Source organism: Calonectris borealis, chromosome 3 (assembly GCF_964195595.1).
Source record: "Calonectris borealis chromosome 3, bCalBor7.hap1.2, whole genome shotgun sequence".
Classification (NCBI taxonomy): Eukaryota; Metazoa; Chordata; class Aves; order Procellariiformes; family Procellariidae; genus Calonectris; species Calonectris borealis.
Window position 1 is genome coordinate 66078847 of NC_134314.1, and position 18481 is coordinate 66097327.

The following is an 18481-nucleotide window of genomic DNA, read 5'->3' on the forward strand; positions in this document are numbered from 1 at the left end:
GTGAAATATGGACATGTTTGCAAAGAAAATTGAAAAGACCAAGATGTCCACATGTTATACAAGCTCCGGCAGAAACACCAGAAATTAAACTGAATATATTAACTTACTAGTAGAAAGTTTTCATTATTTCTTTTGCTTCAGTTTGTACCTGTAGGGGTGCTTGACATTCCACTTGTTTTCAACACAATTTTTCCTTTGCTTGTCAGTAGTATAGTTGAATTAAATAAAATGTGTTTGTTGGAGGATGTTTCCCTAATTCTTAATTTGACGGGAACAGCAGCAATGCTTTTGGAGTGAAGTCTCTACTTCTGTTGTTGTAGCAGACCTAGTGTTCTCGAACGCCAAACCTTGCAGACATCTGTTCTTTCCTGATCTCTCTTTAGCTTTGCCGTTGGGCACGATGAAACTTTAAGTCTTTTATTGTCCTGCTCTTAGTGGTTAAGTGCCCTTTTCTCTTATAGGCAAGACTCGGAGCAAGAAGCCTGCCAAAAGGAGATGCAGAACTAAAAGGATGTTTTCTCTTCCTCTAATTTCCCCTTTCCTTGAAAAATCCAAAGCTTCTGATGCTGACTTAGCTCAAATTAATCTAACAATTTGGTTAGTTAATAATCTACTTGACCTGGCTGTAGACTAATTTAACAATTTAGTTGATAACCTAGCCAGTTGATAACCTAGTTAGTTAATAATCTAGTTGAGGCACATCCTTGGCTTCTGGATTCAGCTTCCTTTTCTGTCAGAACTGATTGCATTTTGCATGCTGCTTTTGCCATGCTCCCCTGTTGCAGCAGTCACAGGAAACAGCACTGGGATCCATACAACAATTTTGTACTTTTTCTCACTGTTTTTCTGCCGCAGGGTTTAGGATGTGGTTTTCTAGGGATCTGGCATGACTGGAAGCAAACTACCCTAAAGGCAAGGCATGACTGGAAACAAACTACCCTAAAGGCAGGCACTTGAGCTCTAGCCCCTGTGATGCTCCTGCTTGTTGGATACCCACCCAACCCCCTCTGGTTTTTTAGAGAAAGCCTTTCCCTGTGGGGGCCTGGGGCAGGGAGCCAGGCTAGGGTCCCTGCTGCTGTGCTGGGGTCAGCAAAGGTGCTTCACTCCTCCTCTCTCCTGGGAAGGGGAAAGTGGCGGTGGGGAATGGGGACTGGGGCTGTGTCCGGCACAGTCACAGTCACCAGCCCTGACACTGCTCTGTCGCCCTTAGGGAGGAGGAGGAGGAAGAGGAGGAGAAGCAGAGAGAGGAGGTGGTGAAGCTGCTGAGAGCAGCAAGGGAGAGGAGGGAGGAAGGGGGATGATCGCTGGAGATTTTCTTTGCTTTTTAATTATGCTCTGCTCTCTCATCGAGGTTGGAGTCACACTCCTAAACCTTGTTTTGTGCACCTTTCCCCACCTCCAGATGTTGGGTCAGTGTCCAGCTAATGTTAAAGAACCTGTAAATACAATCAGTGGTTGCTCAAGTCCCCTTTTGCTTCCTCAGGGGATTGCCACATCCGTTAGAGCAAAAACATCGAGCAGGACTGCACTGGCTTCCTATGCGGTGAACACGAGTGCATTACCCTCCATGCCAAAATGAGCTGTAGCACACTATAGCACAGAATCGTGCATACAGTTACTTGACACCACATAGCCCATAAGCAAACAGAGCAAGTCCACTACTCTCATGTGCTTGTGAAGAAGGCCTCAGGAGACAGCCAGAATAGGACTGAAGAATAATACAACCTGTTGTGATGCTAGATTTGTAAGCTACTCTCCCCTCTCAAAATCCAGCCAGCGCACCCAGGTGCTCCAAGGTGGTGCCTGAGAAGAGGAGGCTTTGGGGCCTCCCACACTTCCCCGTTCCTAGTACAGAACAAAAGCCAAGACTCATTTGTGAAACAATACATAGAGACCATCATTTATTAGGTATAATAAGCATAATGAAAAGATTTATGGTATTTTTTTTCCTGAACAAATAATATTACACAAAGAATTGCAAGCCATTTTATACAAACTGCTTTCTCAACTCTATTTCATTTTAATTTCCTTCCAACTAGGAAACATCTTCTTAATCTATTTGCAAGTTCTTGTCTAACTATTCCCTGTTGTATATATTCTCCCCATTGGTCTGATACATCTCTCATGTTTATTGATCAAAGTTAGAAGACACTACATAAAAGCGAATGGAGTTAACTGCTTCAAAAAAACAGGTTAAGTCCTGTGCCTTTATTAATTTTAGCTACCCAGGGGTTTTACTAAAAATTTTTTCTGCCTCTCATTCTTTGCAGTAAAGAACATTTGGCAGGGCACTTTTCATAAAGTACACAAAGTTACAAAATTGCAGATGTGTAACAAGCTAATAATTTTCTGTAGCTAAGGATTTCGATGAGACTTCTTGTTCCCCATAGCAAAATTATGCATTTTTTCTCTTAAGAGAAGAAATGGAACATTATGAAGTTAGGATTAACAAGGCAGAAACCAGCAGAGTCTTGAGTATACTTCACTGCTTGCAATACATCGAGGCTTGCAGCACTGTGGAGTATAAGATACTGAAATACTGTTTTATGATGTGATTTGCTCTATGAGAGCCCTAGTATGAGGTGGTAAGGGGTATTTATGCATTTTACAGTTATATACGACAGCATACACTTTCCAGTTTTAAAATACTTATGAACAGCAAACCAATGAAAAAGGGGCCTTTTAACAAACGTTTGATACCTACGCTCACACTGCTCCAGCTCAACTCCTGATGTGCTGGGGAATCATACCTCTGCTTAAGTCCTTCCTGACCCTTCTACGCTGGGTAAAAGAGCTGGACCAGTATAACAGAGCTTTTTAAAGCCATAGATTTTGATACAGCAGATAAAAGAGGCAGATAGCCATGAAGAAAGCCACCCCAGGAGCCTCTTCAAACCAGGTCTGTAGGTTGCCGGGGTGGCTTGAAATCCCCTCTGCCTCTGCCCGCTCTGTGCTGGCCCCAGCAGCAGCATGCCAGGATTTTCAAGGATTTACTGATGGTCCTTGCTTACTTTTACAACTATTTAGAAATACTTACATTCCACATGGATGGGTAAAAGTCGAGATGCCTGGCTTTGGTAGAGGGCTTTCTCTCGTCCTTTTCTTACCCTGTCCCTATGGCTTAAATGAATGAATTAAAAATGGAAGCAAAGCTATGGAGTGCTGGCTGACTAATTTACTACTTCAGCAGTCAGTGGATAAAGGTGTTTGGCTTCTTGAAAAATGTGCAAAATCTTCAGGTTAAAGATGATGATACACACAAAATGGGATTTTTCTGAGCTGCTTTCCTTCAGGAAGATGATATATGTTGTTTTGTTTATTGGCAGTTTAAAAAGTTTTTCTGAATTTAATTAGAAATATTAATGCATTTAAGATGCAATGGAATCCACATACACCCCACTCATGGGAATGGATGAGGAAACACAAGGGTTTTTAATGTTTAGACTTTATCTAACCAACACGCATCAGATATGAAGGTCCAAAATAGAGTAGATAACTTTATTGCAGAATGTCAGTACCGTTTTTCTACACGCATTTGAAAAGTTTCCAGCCTTTTCTACTAACATCCAATGATGATACTCTGGAAAACATAGCTGGTCTGTCAGATATCTCTGGAATACGAACTCATTTTTCCTGGTGCTTATGGGGAAGAGTAAAAATATGTGGGCTTCACATTACCCAAGATCTGATCTTCATAGTTAGGAAGGCAGCAGAAGAAGAATCCCAAGCATATTTCCATAATAGCGGTGGTCCAGCCAAAGCCATAGGCCCAGCTGAACATATTGATTCCTGTCATTTCAATTTCAGTCGAGAACTTTACTGGATAAATGACGAGGCCCATGATGGAGAACACAGCTGAAGCAACAGGAGAAAACAAAAAATGTTTAAGCTAACACCCATCACGTTGCCTGCCCCCATAATACTGTAGCTAGACCCACCCATGTTTTGGAGGATTTGAAAATCGATCCACTGCCGTGACAGACTTTATGTTATTTTTCATAGAGAGCTCAAGTGCACACAGGCAAAGACTTGGGCATAGAATCAGCTGAGGGAAATACCAGTTCTGGTTTGAATATACCCACACAAGCTAAACTTGACTTCATGTACTGCCTTACCAGCGACAAAAAGCAAGCCTCCAATCCCGCGTATGAAGTTGAACCGAAGTGTGTCAATGGCAAATGCTATGATGGCCAGAGCGAAACAGATGACTAGAAGTATAAAGCCGACCAGGTATGTGGCAGCAGCAGCTCTTCCCCAAGCTGAAATCAGAAGGAAGATACATTAGAAAGGAACAAAAAAATCCCTTGCAGTGTTTTTCTCTGGTTTATAATGAAAGGCTAATTGTAAACAAATGTGAAAAGAAGGTCAGCTCCCAAGAAGGAAAGCACGGGAGGTTTCTCTCCTCTCATCAGTGAGCTTAGTTCCACAAGAAATCATTTACTAACTGCAGAATGCATAAAAACGCCACCTTTGACCTCTCGTACAGAATGCAATGGGGCTTGCGTGCAAGCTTCCTCTTTAGATTTAACAATTAAGAATTGAGATAAAAATGACTGCAAAGATGTAGGAATGGACACTCTCCTTCAATAACAAATGTGATTACCTCAGCAGATGCCATAAAACCAGCAGCATTTTGCATGGACAAGGAGAATTAGACTGACCCTGAAACTAATTAAATTCTTCCTTTAAAAAAAAGTGTTTATACAAGCACTACTACTCTGGCATGCAAATTTAAAGGTATGGCAGTAGTCCATGAATGTCAAAATTCAGTGGTTTCTGCCTTTTCAGCCTTTGTTTAGCTCTGTGTTCTAAATGGGGCTAAAGATTTGGAATCTGTTTTGTAGGGAAATTTGACCTCTGCTTTTGATCCAAAGTCATAACCGTTTCATTTTGAAAAGCTTGTTCAGGATATTAATACTTTCATTTTCAAATTATATAACTTTATGTTATAACATGTCAGAGCAAAGCATATTGTGTTGGCATAACAACTGGAAAAAAATATTATTTATTCAATATTTTAAGTCTTGAGGGGCAACTACTGCTCAAAGAGATCAAAGTGTCTCCTCTTCTGAATGTAAAAAGCCCACCTTGACTCTTTTTAAATTGTGTATGTAGATGGAGTAGGCAGGTAAAGTCTGCTGGGCATCGACAGACTCTACCCCCTCGCCTACACTCTGTGTTTGTAAGGTGTCGACTTCTAACCAAATGTATACAGCAGCAGTGCCGAAAAAATTATCACAGCCCAAACAAGCCTGACGATTATTACAACTCAACTTAAATGCAGTACTTGCTGTTCAGTAAAAGTTCCCTCTGGAACTGAGTAAGATAAGATTTTTGATACCCAGTAACCTGCCAATTTGTTTGCTTCGAGCATGTGAAGTGTCCTACCTTCCCCCGGCCAGTGTCGGGTGGGCATGAAAGCCACTGTCCTGTCCCTGGTGAGTGACACCTTGGTGCTCAACCTCTCTTCCCCCAGGCCCCACACCACCTCTGCTATTAGACTAGAAAAATAGATCAGGATTTTCCAGCATCAGCCAATGAAAACCAATTTCTCTTTTTGTTTGCTTTTCACCATCCCCCCCGCCGCTTTATGATCCCAGTTCCATCCTAGCTATTGCACTATATTTTCAGTTTTATGTCGTGTCCTTTTTCTTCCTTATGCCAAAAAGTTTCTGTCTGCTTATAAGGCTTTTCAACTATATTATTTTTTGCTGTAAACAGGCAGCTGCCTGAGAAGATTGAAAGGGATAGCAAAGATGTGCCTACATCTCATTTTCTAGCCCAGTATTTTAGCCCAAACTCTTCTCTTGGGGAGTTTACAGGAGGCTCGGAGGTAGAGTATGCAATGTGGAGGCGCAGGTGGGAAGGAGCACCTCAGGCAGGGTATCAAAGGAAACAGCCAGGAGGAGGAATTTCTCGTACTGTCACAGCTCAATTTACCCTGTTGAGGATGCTCCTGTCCCAGTCTCTCCGCCACCCCTCTAAAACAGGAAAAAAAGGGGCACCTGGCCATAAGAGAAGTTGCTCAGCAGCGGTGACCTCACTGCTCTTGGATCCAAGAGTTATAACTTCTGGCAGAAGGATGAAATGTCAAGGACATCTGGAGGTGATGTTTTTTGTTAGGTGCACAACTGTTGCGGTTTGGTGCAAAACTCCTGGGCAAAGGGGTGTCCTTTCCCAGAGCAGACTCAGAGCGACGCTGCCCGCCCAGGAAGTGCTGAGGCACCATGAGACCTGGGGGTTTCTTCTCACCTGCTGCCACCACCACTGCTGCGGGCAGCAGACGGTCTGCCAAAGCTCAGCCTTGCTTTCCAAGAGCCGCTGATGGCAGAGCACCGTCCCCCGGGTGCATCGCCTGGGCTGGGGGCTCAGGGGGCGGTGCCCGGTGGCCGCAGCCATGTGCGGTGGCACCTTGCCCATGCCACCGTCTCCCTCCTCCGCCGGGCTCGCCCAGGTGTTTTTCCTGAAGTAATGTTACAAATGCTGTGACTGTATGAAAGCAGATTGGGTGCACGCCCAGCCCGCCGGGCATTGGCTATACGGCAAGAAGAGACATGCTTTGTTGCAGGATGCATCTTTAGGAGGCGTTGCTTAATCACCTAATTTTGTGACTCTCACTTCTACAAAAGAGAAAAAAAATTAACTCAACGTTGGAAGAAAACCAATATGCAGCTCCAAGTAAGGCAACAGGATTGCATGGAAGAGTCACTATAGGGTTTTTTTGAGGAACAGTACCCTGACTTCATCTGTCCTTTACAAAAAGTAGCAGTTAGCAGTAGTCTAAGACCACAATGTGCAAACACCTTACTTTTCTAGGGTAAAAGGTAGCAAAAGCTTTGTGTACGAATAATTGCAACTGGTTCTTTATCTGAAATGTTTATTTTTCCTTGTACCAGCCAGGAGCACTAGTGTCTTTACCAATAGAATTAAGACTTACAATTCCTTAAAAATGCCAAAATTAAAAGAACTAAATTGGTCAGAAAACACTGACAAGCGAGTGGTTAATCTGGTCCCAAATATTCTTATCTTCCAATGTTGTGGGGTTTTTTTTGCTTTAGGACAAAGCAAAAGCATAAATAAACCATTCTAACTGGAAAGTTTTTCTTAAAAATGTGAACTCCAGAATTCATCACAGGTGCAACACCAACTCAAAGTACACTCGATTCTAGAGAGAGGGCAGTTGCAAGCTGAAAGGATCTAGTCCACCAAATCAAAAATAGAAACAGAGGGAGCAGCAGGTTACAAGCTGAAATGTGAAAATATTCAGCAATTTGTGAGATCTGTTTTCTCAGCCCCCCAAAATGGCAGTGATATTTTGGCTGTTTAAGAGTTAAAATGTGCTTATTAGAAAATAAATGTGTGTTTATGCAAAAATGTCCTTGAATACCAGCAGGATCCTGTAACACTTTCGTGCCAGTCCTATTTCTCCCTTTTTCAGCTCCTCTATCAGCTGAAAGAATGCCAATGAACACTATGAAAGGATTTGTAGGAAGCTACACACCATCCACTCTTGAAAACTCCTTCTAGCCGGCAATTTTCTGAGCAATTTTGTCTTAAAACAAGACCTTGCTACCCCAAACAGGCAAAAGGAACCCACGTTTTCATGCCTATCTCAAGCAGAGCAAGGACAGTGCTTCTATTTACAGTGTTTTGTACGTCAATCAACAATGACTTGTGAGAGTCCGGACTACCCACAGTGAATGCAGTAATATGTCACTTCTGGAAAATGAAAATAAGTACCTGCCTTCTAAAACTCCCTGCTCTGTGAGAAGACCCCTCAGCTAATTTAGAGACCAGAAGGAGCCCACCCATGCCAGTACAGAGCTCACTGTAGCTTATGAGCAAGATAATTAGCTGAGACAATATACAATAATAACACAGCTTTATTACCCTGCTATAAAGCATGACTACCTCTTGTATTGCACCATCTAAACACGCTCTGAACATCCTATTGCTGACTGCAGCCATAGGGAAGCTGATGGACTTCATTAGAGATCCAGGACTAAGAATGTCTCCAGTTTCCTGCCTTCCTGATTTTACTCCCTCATGCGTTTTCCAGTTTGCAAAAGTGTAAACACTGCCTGTGCATCACACATAACGAAATAAACTTCCTTGCTCAGCAGTAAGTTGAGCCAAAACTTTGAACAACCAGATCTAGTCTTTCCTTAGCCTGCCGTATTTCATGCTCCAAACAGTGCCTTCAAAAAAGAGCTGTCATGCCTTGAAAATAGCATGTGAAGTCTACTTGCCCCATGACAAATACAAATTTCTGTGTTTCTGGTGTATGTGGTTCAAAACACGGGAAAACATTCACAATGAGGTTCTCATGTTTTTCTTCCTCTGGTACCCCCAAACCACATGAACTACTGAGTCTCTCTCCTTGGGTGACATTTTCTGAAAGCAAACCCAGAGAGTTCAGAAGTACTTCTCCTGGTCTAATCAACAAGAACATACTTCTCCAAATTCTCCTCCTGGCTTGAAGCTAAATACACAACTAGCACTAGAAAGAAAAACAAATGTTTATTGCCAGCTTGCAGACACCAACAATTATCTACAGGTTCTTGCTGGCTGATTGATTTAACACTTCAGCCACTGCAGTGAATTGTGCAGCAATTTTAGGAAGGATAGTTTTAATTCAAAAGAAACAGGGAGCGGGGGGGAGGAAGAAAATGTAACAGACTAATGTTTTGCTCTGTTATCCTTCATACCACCAAGGGAAAGAAACACAAACCCTGCAGTTCTAGCTCCAGTCTTGCAAAGCAATTCTTACAAGTACTAAAATCTGCCATGGTGGTGATTCACCTCTGTGTTGTACGTAATAAGAATGTTTCTAGGCTGAGTTTGCAGACCTCAACCTGTTTTACATCTCTCTGATTAAAGAGAAGGAGCATTATTTTGGAAACAAAGCTGAACTCACTTAGGTTTCTCAACCTGACGTTCTTCATCAGGGCGTGGTGAACTCTGCAGAGCACATGCTTCACTGAGCAGGAGCTGCTTTGGCCAGGTTTTATCCATCTCATTTTGGTTTGTTCACCTCAAGAAAGTTTCCATGTGAAAATGAGCATGTCTGCAGCAGAACATGTGCTCTCCTTTAGCTTGAAGCTTAAGATGGCCCAGCAACTCATTAACCCACATCTCAATTTATCAGCCGAAGGGTTACGAGCTGTCGGTGTATATGCAAGCCACTGCCACCCAGGACTCTGGATTCCCCGTGTTATCTGTGCAACACCAGACAGTGCAAAATCCTGTCTTCTGGAAATCATGACTCTGTAACATGCCAGCTACGGGAAACTTCTGTGCTCTTTTTGAAAGCAAGTGAACATTGAAATCTCTGCAAGTGTTTGCTGATCACATGAGCTGGCATTGAAATACCAGTGTGCATGTGTTTCTATACAGCCAAGATAAATGAGAAACTATTTAAAGCAGCTTCTTATGAATAAACTGTATATGCAGACTGAAAGCTATTGACTGAAAATAATTTCAAAGGAAGGCTATACAAATGAAGAAAATCACATTAGTCATGGATAATTTATGAACAGAATAAAATGAGGAAAAAATATCAAAGGCATTATTGGATGTGTATTATTCTCTGAGCTTTTAGCTTCATTGCATCTGGATCATTCTTAAAACAACTGCATTCTCTGAATATCTTTCCTGCGGGGAGTCAATACTGGATGTTTTTCTTTGGATTTTTTTGTGTGAGTTTATATCCTTTGGAGTGGAATACAAAATTTTTGGTCCTTCTGTTTGGTAACTGCATTCTTTTTCCCCTAGCATTACTTCTTTAGAATTCATTGGCAGTTAATATGGATTTCTCATTTAATAACAGAGTATTATCTCGTAACATGCAAGGCATTTTGATGCGAGCAGGAACCAGCTTTTATCTTGCCACTATTTAAGAGACAACCATGGAAGCAGAGAATGACCTATTTAGGTTCATACTAAATGCCATTGCAAAAGTTTCTTGGTGATTAATAGCAGGTCCCATATAAATGAGAAAGGACTAAATGACTTTAGGACAATTACCCCATAATGGTGATTTTAAATGACAACAGTAAGGAAAAGAACCTTTACCCATAGGTCATCTATCAGTAAAATACAGTACATGTTAGAAGAAAGCAGTGTCTTGACCATAGCTTACTGCTGAAGTGATAGCTCAGTTTGGCTTGGTGGACTTTTAACTCCTTTAAAGCAAAAACCTATTAATTCCCCACCGACTTCACTCACAAACATACACAGGCAAAGCCTGCATCCAAGGCTTTATGTACTTCTGCAAAACTCTTCTCTTATTGAGATAACCAATTCAACTCAGAAGCTATTCCGACTTGAATTTGAGGGGAGGAGCATTTACATCTTGAGAGAGTGGTTCAAATTCATCTCATCATAAGCCCAGGCATGTACAAGCTTGACTTAGAAGCTGGCTTCTGCAAATCTTGTATTAATGAGGACTGCTCCCTGATGCTTACTTAGCACTAGGGAGGCAGAAGTGGCAGAGGGCGTAGAGCAATCATCAAAGGGAGCACCAAGGGAGTAAGTTAGCTATTAAAAATAATGTGCACACAGTGCCTCAAAATTAAAGGTTTGCTCATGAGTCAGGGAGTACCCCTATCTCACATTATCTTCGGAAGCAGTTGCATACATTGAGAGCATCTCGGGATTAAAGCTCAGTCTTACACACTTTAATGCTATAACATTTTTCCTCCTATTTTTTCCTATTTATTTTAAATTACAGCAGAATTACTTACACTTGGATGCGTATATGGGGGTTGGGAGGGTCAGGTAAATAAAACAAATACGGTATTGACTAATCAGTACATATACATAAGCTCAGTTAATCAGAGTAGCAAGACGTACCTGCTCCCTAACTACCCCTGAGTTAAAGTGGGTTAAAATATTTAATGTGAATTAAACAGAATCAATTTCCATGATAATACAGGCTATGAACTAGGACTTTTAATTGAAACAGCAGAGTGGACCCTTTCCAGAAAGCTCTTTTTAAGTTTTATATTCCCAGGGCCATTTGAGGCTGAAGAACACTGAATTTACATCTCATTTCTATATGCACCAAGTATTGTTCTCACTTTTGATCTGCAGTTTTCATGCTGTGAGCAAACTTTGTTCTGAAACCTTGCTGAAAATCGCCTTTTGCACTGGGGAGTTTCCCGCTGATAGACAGCAGCTGTGAGTCTGGATCTAATTTTCTGTTAGAAGCAAAATTTTACCATTTACAAAAGAAAAACCCCAACATACAAGCAGAAATGGTACTTTGTGCTCGTAAAATACATAATAAGCTCTCTTTACTCTTCTTGTGAATGAAATAGCTTTTACAATGCTTCCTGAAAGTCTTCATCACTTGCTGCTTATTGCTGATGGGGTTGTTAATGAACTGCACAGAGACTTCCTACATTTGGGGCCTGGTTTGGGCACAGTGTGCATATTCAACACAACAGGTGACATGAGATGAGTTCAATTGCAGGTTAGTACTTCAGCAGGACTGTGTGTGATATGACGTGTTATTTAGTACCAGTAGAAGGAAGCCAGAAGCCTCTGGGACATAGGCTACCATCGTCGCTCCACAAACTACCTTGAGTTCCTGGGAACTTTTGACCGACGAGAGATTTTCTAATGGTACTTGACAAAGAAGAAACACGGCATTACAATACTCACTGACTCAATGCGTTCAAGGTTGCTCAGAACAATGCAAGCTGCCAGTGAGAAGTGACATGGAAATGTGAAAAAACAGTGTTTGGAGAGTTTTGTTTCTTTTCCTGCATAACTCCTTTCCTGCTTAAGTAACCTGACTGTTTAACCCTACGGTGGAATTCGAAATCCGTCTTGCAGCCCTTATCACCGTTCAGATTGTGGAGAGGTTATTATAGCCCTGCTGTATCAGATTACCTCAATAAGCTAGAGGAAGAGATGAGGTGAAGAGAAATGAGAGTTTAGCCACAAGTTTCCACACATTTTCAGCAGAGATGCCTCCTGTGTGTGTGTGTGAATGGTATCCTCTCAGGGACTTAAGGTCCTGACGACGCAAAGTGTTGAGGATCTCCACGAAGTCCTCAACACCAGCACTTCATATCTCCTGATGGGGAGATGAGAACCCTCCACACGACTGCTATTTTTCCACCCAATTTAACTGTAATTGTTAAAGGAAGGTTGGATAATCAACAGTGGGATGCCATCTGCAATTGCTCTCTGTACAGTTAATTGCTGAAGAGCATAACTATTATTTAGAAAAGAGTCTGATTAAGTGAATCTGTCACTAAACATATAAAAGGACAAACCCTAAAATTACAAGGGAAAGCATGTTAGCGATTGCATGGTAATTAAATGCTCTGGGCTTGATTCCCTTCTCTTATACCTCTTTAGTAACAATGGAGTGTCTCCTACAATCTGGGGAAAAATAAAATTTGTTCTTTCTTTCTTGCATCAGAGTTCCTTAAATACACTGTTGTTGTGATATTTCCATTACTATATACATTTAATTGAGCCTGTATTTTCTAGCATTCTAAGTTTTGAATAATGATTGAATAGTCTACGTTATTAAGTAACTAATCTTGTAATCTCATTTCTCACTGGTTAGTCCGAGGTAACGTTACACTTTTAGGAGACTGATGACTTAGAACATTATGTGCTTCTCTAATACACTGTCATTAAAACTACAGGCAATCACTGTATATAAATACAACTGTTTCATGCTACGATGCAGCAGGAACAGCAACAAGCTTTCGTTTTCAGTTCACCCTGTGTCAAAGGCGTCAAGGTTTGCCCTGTAACCCAGGCAATGCACAGAGCATAGAGCTGGGCTCCATCCCACAGGCTTCCTTGGACTGGTCAGAAACCTCCCCAGCCTTTGTTTCCCAGCTGCAAGGACACTTTTCCACATCTACTTGAATTTTACCAAATTCTGAAAGCCTTTAGGTGCAGAACCTTAACTTCAGGGAAAGTCTGCAACAAAGACCCCGTGATTTGAGCGGGTCCCTGCTTCAAAAGCACAGTTACTTGTTTGCTTCATTTCTATTCCTACGTGCAGACACCCTCAGATGCCAAAGAGCCGCCGGGACAGCCTGCTTCTCCTCCCAGGCCCTGCTGAGAGGGGCTGTTTCCCAGCCCATCCCTCTGGAAATATCCCTGTGTCACTCTGCTCAGGGCGCTTGCTTCAGCTCGAGGCAAGTGAGGGCTTCCCCACGCCTGGGATAGGTGCCGGCTGTCAGATGTGATGGGAACGTGGGGAAAGGCAAAACAGTTTTACGTAGGCAGTGTGGCAACGGGGAAACTTGGTATCTGGTCTGTCCCGTGCCCCGGGTGTGATGAGTCACTGGTCTGCTGGAGAAGTTAGTTTTCCAGAGGGAGAGCTGTGGGGCCAGCAGTGCAAGGCCAGTGGTAGGTGTGGTACCAAGAGAGGACCTTTGCTGCTCGGAGACTGCTCCCGACCACCCCAGGTACCTTGCTGTTCATTAGCTGGGGATTTTTAGCAAGTGATTTCCATTTTGTTGTTCCTCCAGAATAATAAATGGTGCTTCATCACAGCAAAAGATTCTCTGGACCTGATATAGGCAAAACAGGGAAGAAAATCTACGCCTCGGTGGGGTTCTCACGAGACTAAAGCAGAATATTTCTTTCCTCAAGAGGATATTACCTTTTGCAATATTCCCTCCTTTCACTTATCCTGTAGACATACTCATCTGCTGCCGTATTTGAAGTAATTTTTGCCATTATAATCCTACTATACTGGCCATCCTATCTTGTAGTATTGCATTAATATTCATGGACCAAAATAAAACTGGAATGAGCTAGAACATAGTTACCCATTATTTGCCTGGAAGACAAGATGCAGGAAGAGGTACTTTCCAGATGGCAAAATCATTCATCCCGCCACTAAACCCTCCACACATCTTGGGAAAGGGCTGTAAGTGAAAATAACTGAAGAACTGGATTCCAATTGTCATGTGGAAATGCCTTTTCCTGATTATTTTCCCCATATCTCTATTTGGGGAGATATGCAAATGAGCCAACCACTTCAACCTAAACTTAGAGCCTTAGACTTGCAGTTATTTTGAAGGCAGCATCTGAAGAGCTGAAGGGCCAGGTGGAACATAAGGTGGGGCAAGCGTAGCCATGAGTTTTTCATCTTATTGTGCATCACATTGGGACTAATAAAATGAAATCAGTTATTTTCTCCCAGCCAAACCCACACATGTTTAAACATCTTCAAAGCCTGCAGTGGAATAAATTACACTTTGAAAAAGTGTCTCAGGTCTGTGAGACACACCTTGTTCAAGAGAGGTTATATAGCCAAAAATCAAGAAAAACAAAGGAGTGCTGTGCCAGCTTCATGAAGGGATTTAACCTCTGCGTTTTCTTTGCAAGCTCAGCCATGTCCCAGACAGATACATTCCACATTGTGCTCATTATCTATCCAAAAAGTCTTTGTCTCTGTCTTTGTAAAGGTTCAAGCATGTTATAAGCTTGAGACCTTTATTTGTTCCAAGTGCCAGAACATTGCAGAGCTACAGTTTGCATCTCTCGGTCCCTCATCCTAAACTCCATTCGTTTCTAGTAAGTGTCCGAAAGCACGAGATATTTTTTCCTAGAAAGCTCTATTTATTTGAGCTAAATATGCTTGAGAAGCAAAAGACTTCTGACAAAGTCTAGATGGGTGTCATGTGGTTAAAGCGGAAAGTCTGAACTCTTGGAGAAGATAACAGAGTGTATAAACTCTTCATATTCTCACTTTCCACAGAGTTCATAAACTTTGCAAAAGACCTAGAGGGTGTAGATGCTTTCACAGAAGATAACTGCACTGGTGGAGTTACTCTCCTGGCTTTCCAAGAAAAAATTGTACAGGCATCTTGTCTTCCCTGTGAGGTTTTGAATTCTGTCAGCTTAAGCAACTATTCAGAGACCCCAAACTCCACTGGTGCAACCAATGAAACATTCAACTTTCTTCCCTTCCAAACTGACTGACCTCAACAATGTTGGCTTTTTGTCTTCTGTGTATATACGTATGTTAAGCCAAACAGCAAAGATTCAAGGGGAATTACAAACATTGCAGGCAGAGAATTTGATCTGAATTTGCACATATATTGAACAACTTGCAAGAATGTTACAATTCTATCTAATTATGAGGGGATGAAGATGTCTGTAGTGGATTAAGATAGCTACACTGTCCAAATCAGGTTGAGAATAGTTGCTGGCAGCTGCTGGGGTACACATGCGTATCACGTATGTCAGCGAAACCATCCCTGCAGGAAGACCGAATTTCAGAACCTACCCTGTGGCAGATTAGGCAGGGAAGCTGAGAGTAAAGCCCAGAGGAAAGGAGATGGGAACTATGGAATAGAGGGGGGAAAGAGACAGTTCATCTCAGGGAAGATGTAAAACACTTGTGTCCTTTCTGTTTACATCATGTCTTTTGTCTCTGTGCTCAGGAAGACATTTAATTACACTTTGTTCATCCAGCACTGTGTTTATCTTGGCACAATACAAAGTTAAACATCCCACAGAACATGATGCTGAATGCTTCTGTGACCTTTCTGGAGCAGAGTGGATAAATGTAATCCCAGAATTATTAAAACCCTATGTTTCAGCACTGAGGTAGGTAGAATCAGGCTCAACACAAGACCTGAATGCTCACAAGTGAGATGCTGTCTCATGGCCTGCTCTTTCACGTGGAATCCAAGACCAGCATCAGGTACCTGCACCCCATGTGGGGAAAGGCAGGAGCCCCAGAAGAAAAATCCCAACCCCACACCGACTGAGCAAGTTCAGAATGATAGGAAAACTGGAGGGCAGGATTGGATCTGAACACATCCGACCTCTGGAGAGAAGGTGTCTGAAGGAAGGGGCTGGAAAGGATCGGGACAGTGACATGAGTTTGCAACCTTAACAGTCAGATCTACAGCCCCTGCAGTGGCCGAGATCTACATTGTAATGGCATAATCTTGCAGAGGCAGAATAATCCATTGTCACTTGGCCTATGCACACACTTTTTACATACAGGCTTTACATATTCTCCCATTGGCTAAATGACTCCATTGTCCCAGACGTATCTTCCTTTTCCACCTGGAAATATTGTCCAGGAGGAATTTGAGGATTTGCTTAGGTTTTCTGGGTATTTAGTAAGCTTGAAGAGGTCAAATGATAGATCCATGCCCACTGAGAGCATAACGCAGCCATGCAGCACGTGAACAGCGTTTCTAATGCTTTCAGAAGCATCAGCTGACTCTCCAATGTATGCACTGGAGAATATTCTGCATTTGTGTACTAAATCCAACATTTCTGACATGTTAGAAGTGCTGGACTTATTGTGGATGTGATTCATGGTAACCCCAGACATTGCAGGATAGTCCACGTAGGGGATGACCTCCCTGGTTTGTCTGTAGATGCTGCCCAGTGGCAAACTGTGCATACAACCGCAGAATTTAAGCATGTAAGAGTGAGGCAGGGTAAGGAAGGAAGTGAAATGCCAAACAACCGTGTCGGACCTGGAAGCAAGGTGAAACTTCTCTTGTATTTTCAAGAGAAGCAAGGTGAAACTTCTAAATATTTTCTGTCCAGTTAAAGCTGGCATTCATGACACAGAGAGTGCCTGACCTGGCGATCAGGAGGAGGGCTCACTTTTCCTGGAAGCTCAGGACCGAGAAGCCCTTTGCTAAGCATCATGGTCTCTCTCCTGCTCTCCAGCGCCAGGTACCAGAGGCAGCAAACTGGCTTGATCTGTGCCCAGCCACACAGCTGACGCAGGAGCTCTGAGGGCAGGACTGGGCGTGATGCTGAATGGAGCCAATCTTGTCCTGGAGCCCTACGCTCACAGAGGCCTGCTACAATTAACTCATTACAGCTGAATTTTGTGCATAGAAGGTAGAGTTTGACCATAGATGATAAACTTTCAGGAAAAGTAATAAATGATCCCTGAGACTGCTTCTGGAAGTGGTTTTATGCTCATTTTCAACAAGAGCAGCTGAGATTCTGAGCCTTAGAGAAAATGCTCTTCCTTTTAATTTGAATTAGCATAAATTGTAAGAATGCTTGAACTTTCCTCCTGGCTTAGGCTAACAGCCCATCACTCACAATAACTTGTTTCAGACTGTGGCCAGTAGCAGATATACAGAAAAAAAAAGAGAAAAAAAGAAATGGGGCACATCTAGACTGATCCTTCTCTTGGCCTATTCTCCCAGACTCAGTTTACATCTTTTCAAGCTGAAGGTTGCACCTGGGTCAACATGTTTAATAGCATACTTAACCAAAACTCAGTACAAACAAGAAATCCTTTCATCTTTTAAAGCTTTCTTTCATAATCACAAGGAGACTTTTTCACACGACCCACCTACCGGGGCAGTTTCAGGGCAGCATTCTGCAGCCTGACACTCCCTGGGAATATCTTCCAACCATCTGACATTTTTACCTCCCCATTTCTTGCTGGCACTCCGGACTGGCTTATCACACTGACGCCAGGCTTACCCACGCAACCGTTTGGACATTTGGTCAGCAGTAGCTGTTAAGTTTTGGAAAGCAGTGATTAGTGAGAGGAGGTTACTAGCTTCTTCTAAGAGAGGAAGAAAACCTTAAATGCTGTAATATTTTTTGCACTGGTACATTACCATGTGTGGGTTTTTTGTACTATGCAACCAGGTTTCTTTCTGCACAGGGGTGAGGGCATTTTTCTTCTTCATCCTGTTAGTCAAAAGCCTTGATGTATTTCAGTGACAGTCCCAATTGCCCATAACTTCGTATATAAATGACAGATATTAGGCGATACGGTCAGGAGAGCTGAAGGAAGATGAGCTCGGAGATGTGACCCACTGCTTCCGAGACTGCTCCCCACCACCCTTGCAGGTGCTTACCGTAACCCATGAGGGACTCGCAGGACCATTCCTCACCCAGCCCAGACCTCTTGCAGCTCTCCCATAACGATGCTTGGTGCACGTAGGGCAAGGTCTGCGACTCCAGCCAGCCCCTGCCCGCCAGTGCGATGATACCGAAGATGACGCCTATGCCCAGGAGCAGGGGTAGGATCCATCTGCACCGCGTGTAGTCGAGGCCGTACTTCACCATCTTCCAGGGCAGGGGGAGGCTGGCGGGACGAGGGTGGCCGTCTCTGCCACGGACTCAACGATGCGAAGCAAAGGATGCTTTTGCAAAGCTCCTGGAAAGCAAGTGCCGGTACCTGTGAGCGTGCGTGCAGATGTTTGAGAAAAGCTTTTTAATCAGGAGGGACACAGCAGGGAGGGAGGGAGGGAGGGAGGGAGGGAGGAAGGGAGGGATGGAGGGAGGGAGCTCCACCTAGATTCAGATGAGTAAGAGCTGCCACTGAGCAATAACCAGTTGAGCTGGGGAGAAGCTTGGAGGCTGGGTTTATCTGTGGGATCCTCTCTGCCCTGCTGACTAGGTAACAAATCGGGTGCTGTTTACCCTCGGCATTTAACGCTTTCCTTCCTGCCACTCCCCACCAGCAGGATCATCTCACAGCTGTGTT

General features: G+C 43.0%; 1 protein-coding gene across 1 annotated transcript; it reads right to left on the reverse strand.

The window, feature by feature from the left end:
* Positions 1–1880: 1880 nt before the first annotated feature.
* LOC142081386 (p53 apoptosis effector related to PMP-22-like) lies at positions 1881–18296 on the reverse strand. Its single transcript, XM_075148116.1, has 3 exons — positions 17850–18296; positions 4116–4259; positions 1881–3855 (listed from the first exon to the last, which is right to left on the reverse strand). Exons 1-3 carry the CDS (start codon positions 18058–18060, stop codon positions 3641–3643), a joined length of 570 nt encoding a protein of 189 aa, XP_075004217.1. The 5' UTR covers positions 18061–18296; the 3' UTR covers positions 1881–3640.
* Between the last annotated feature and the right edge of the window lie 185 nt (positions 18297–18481).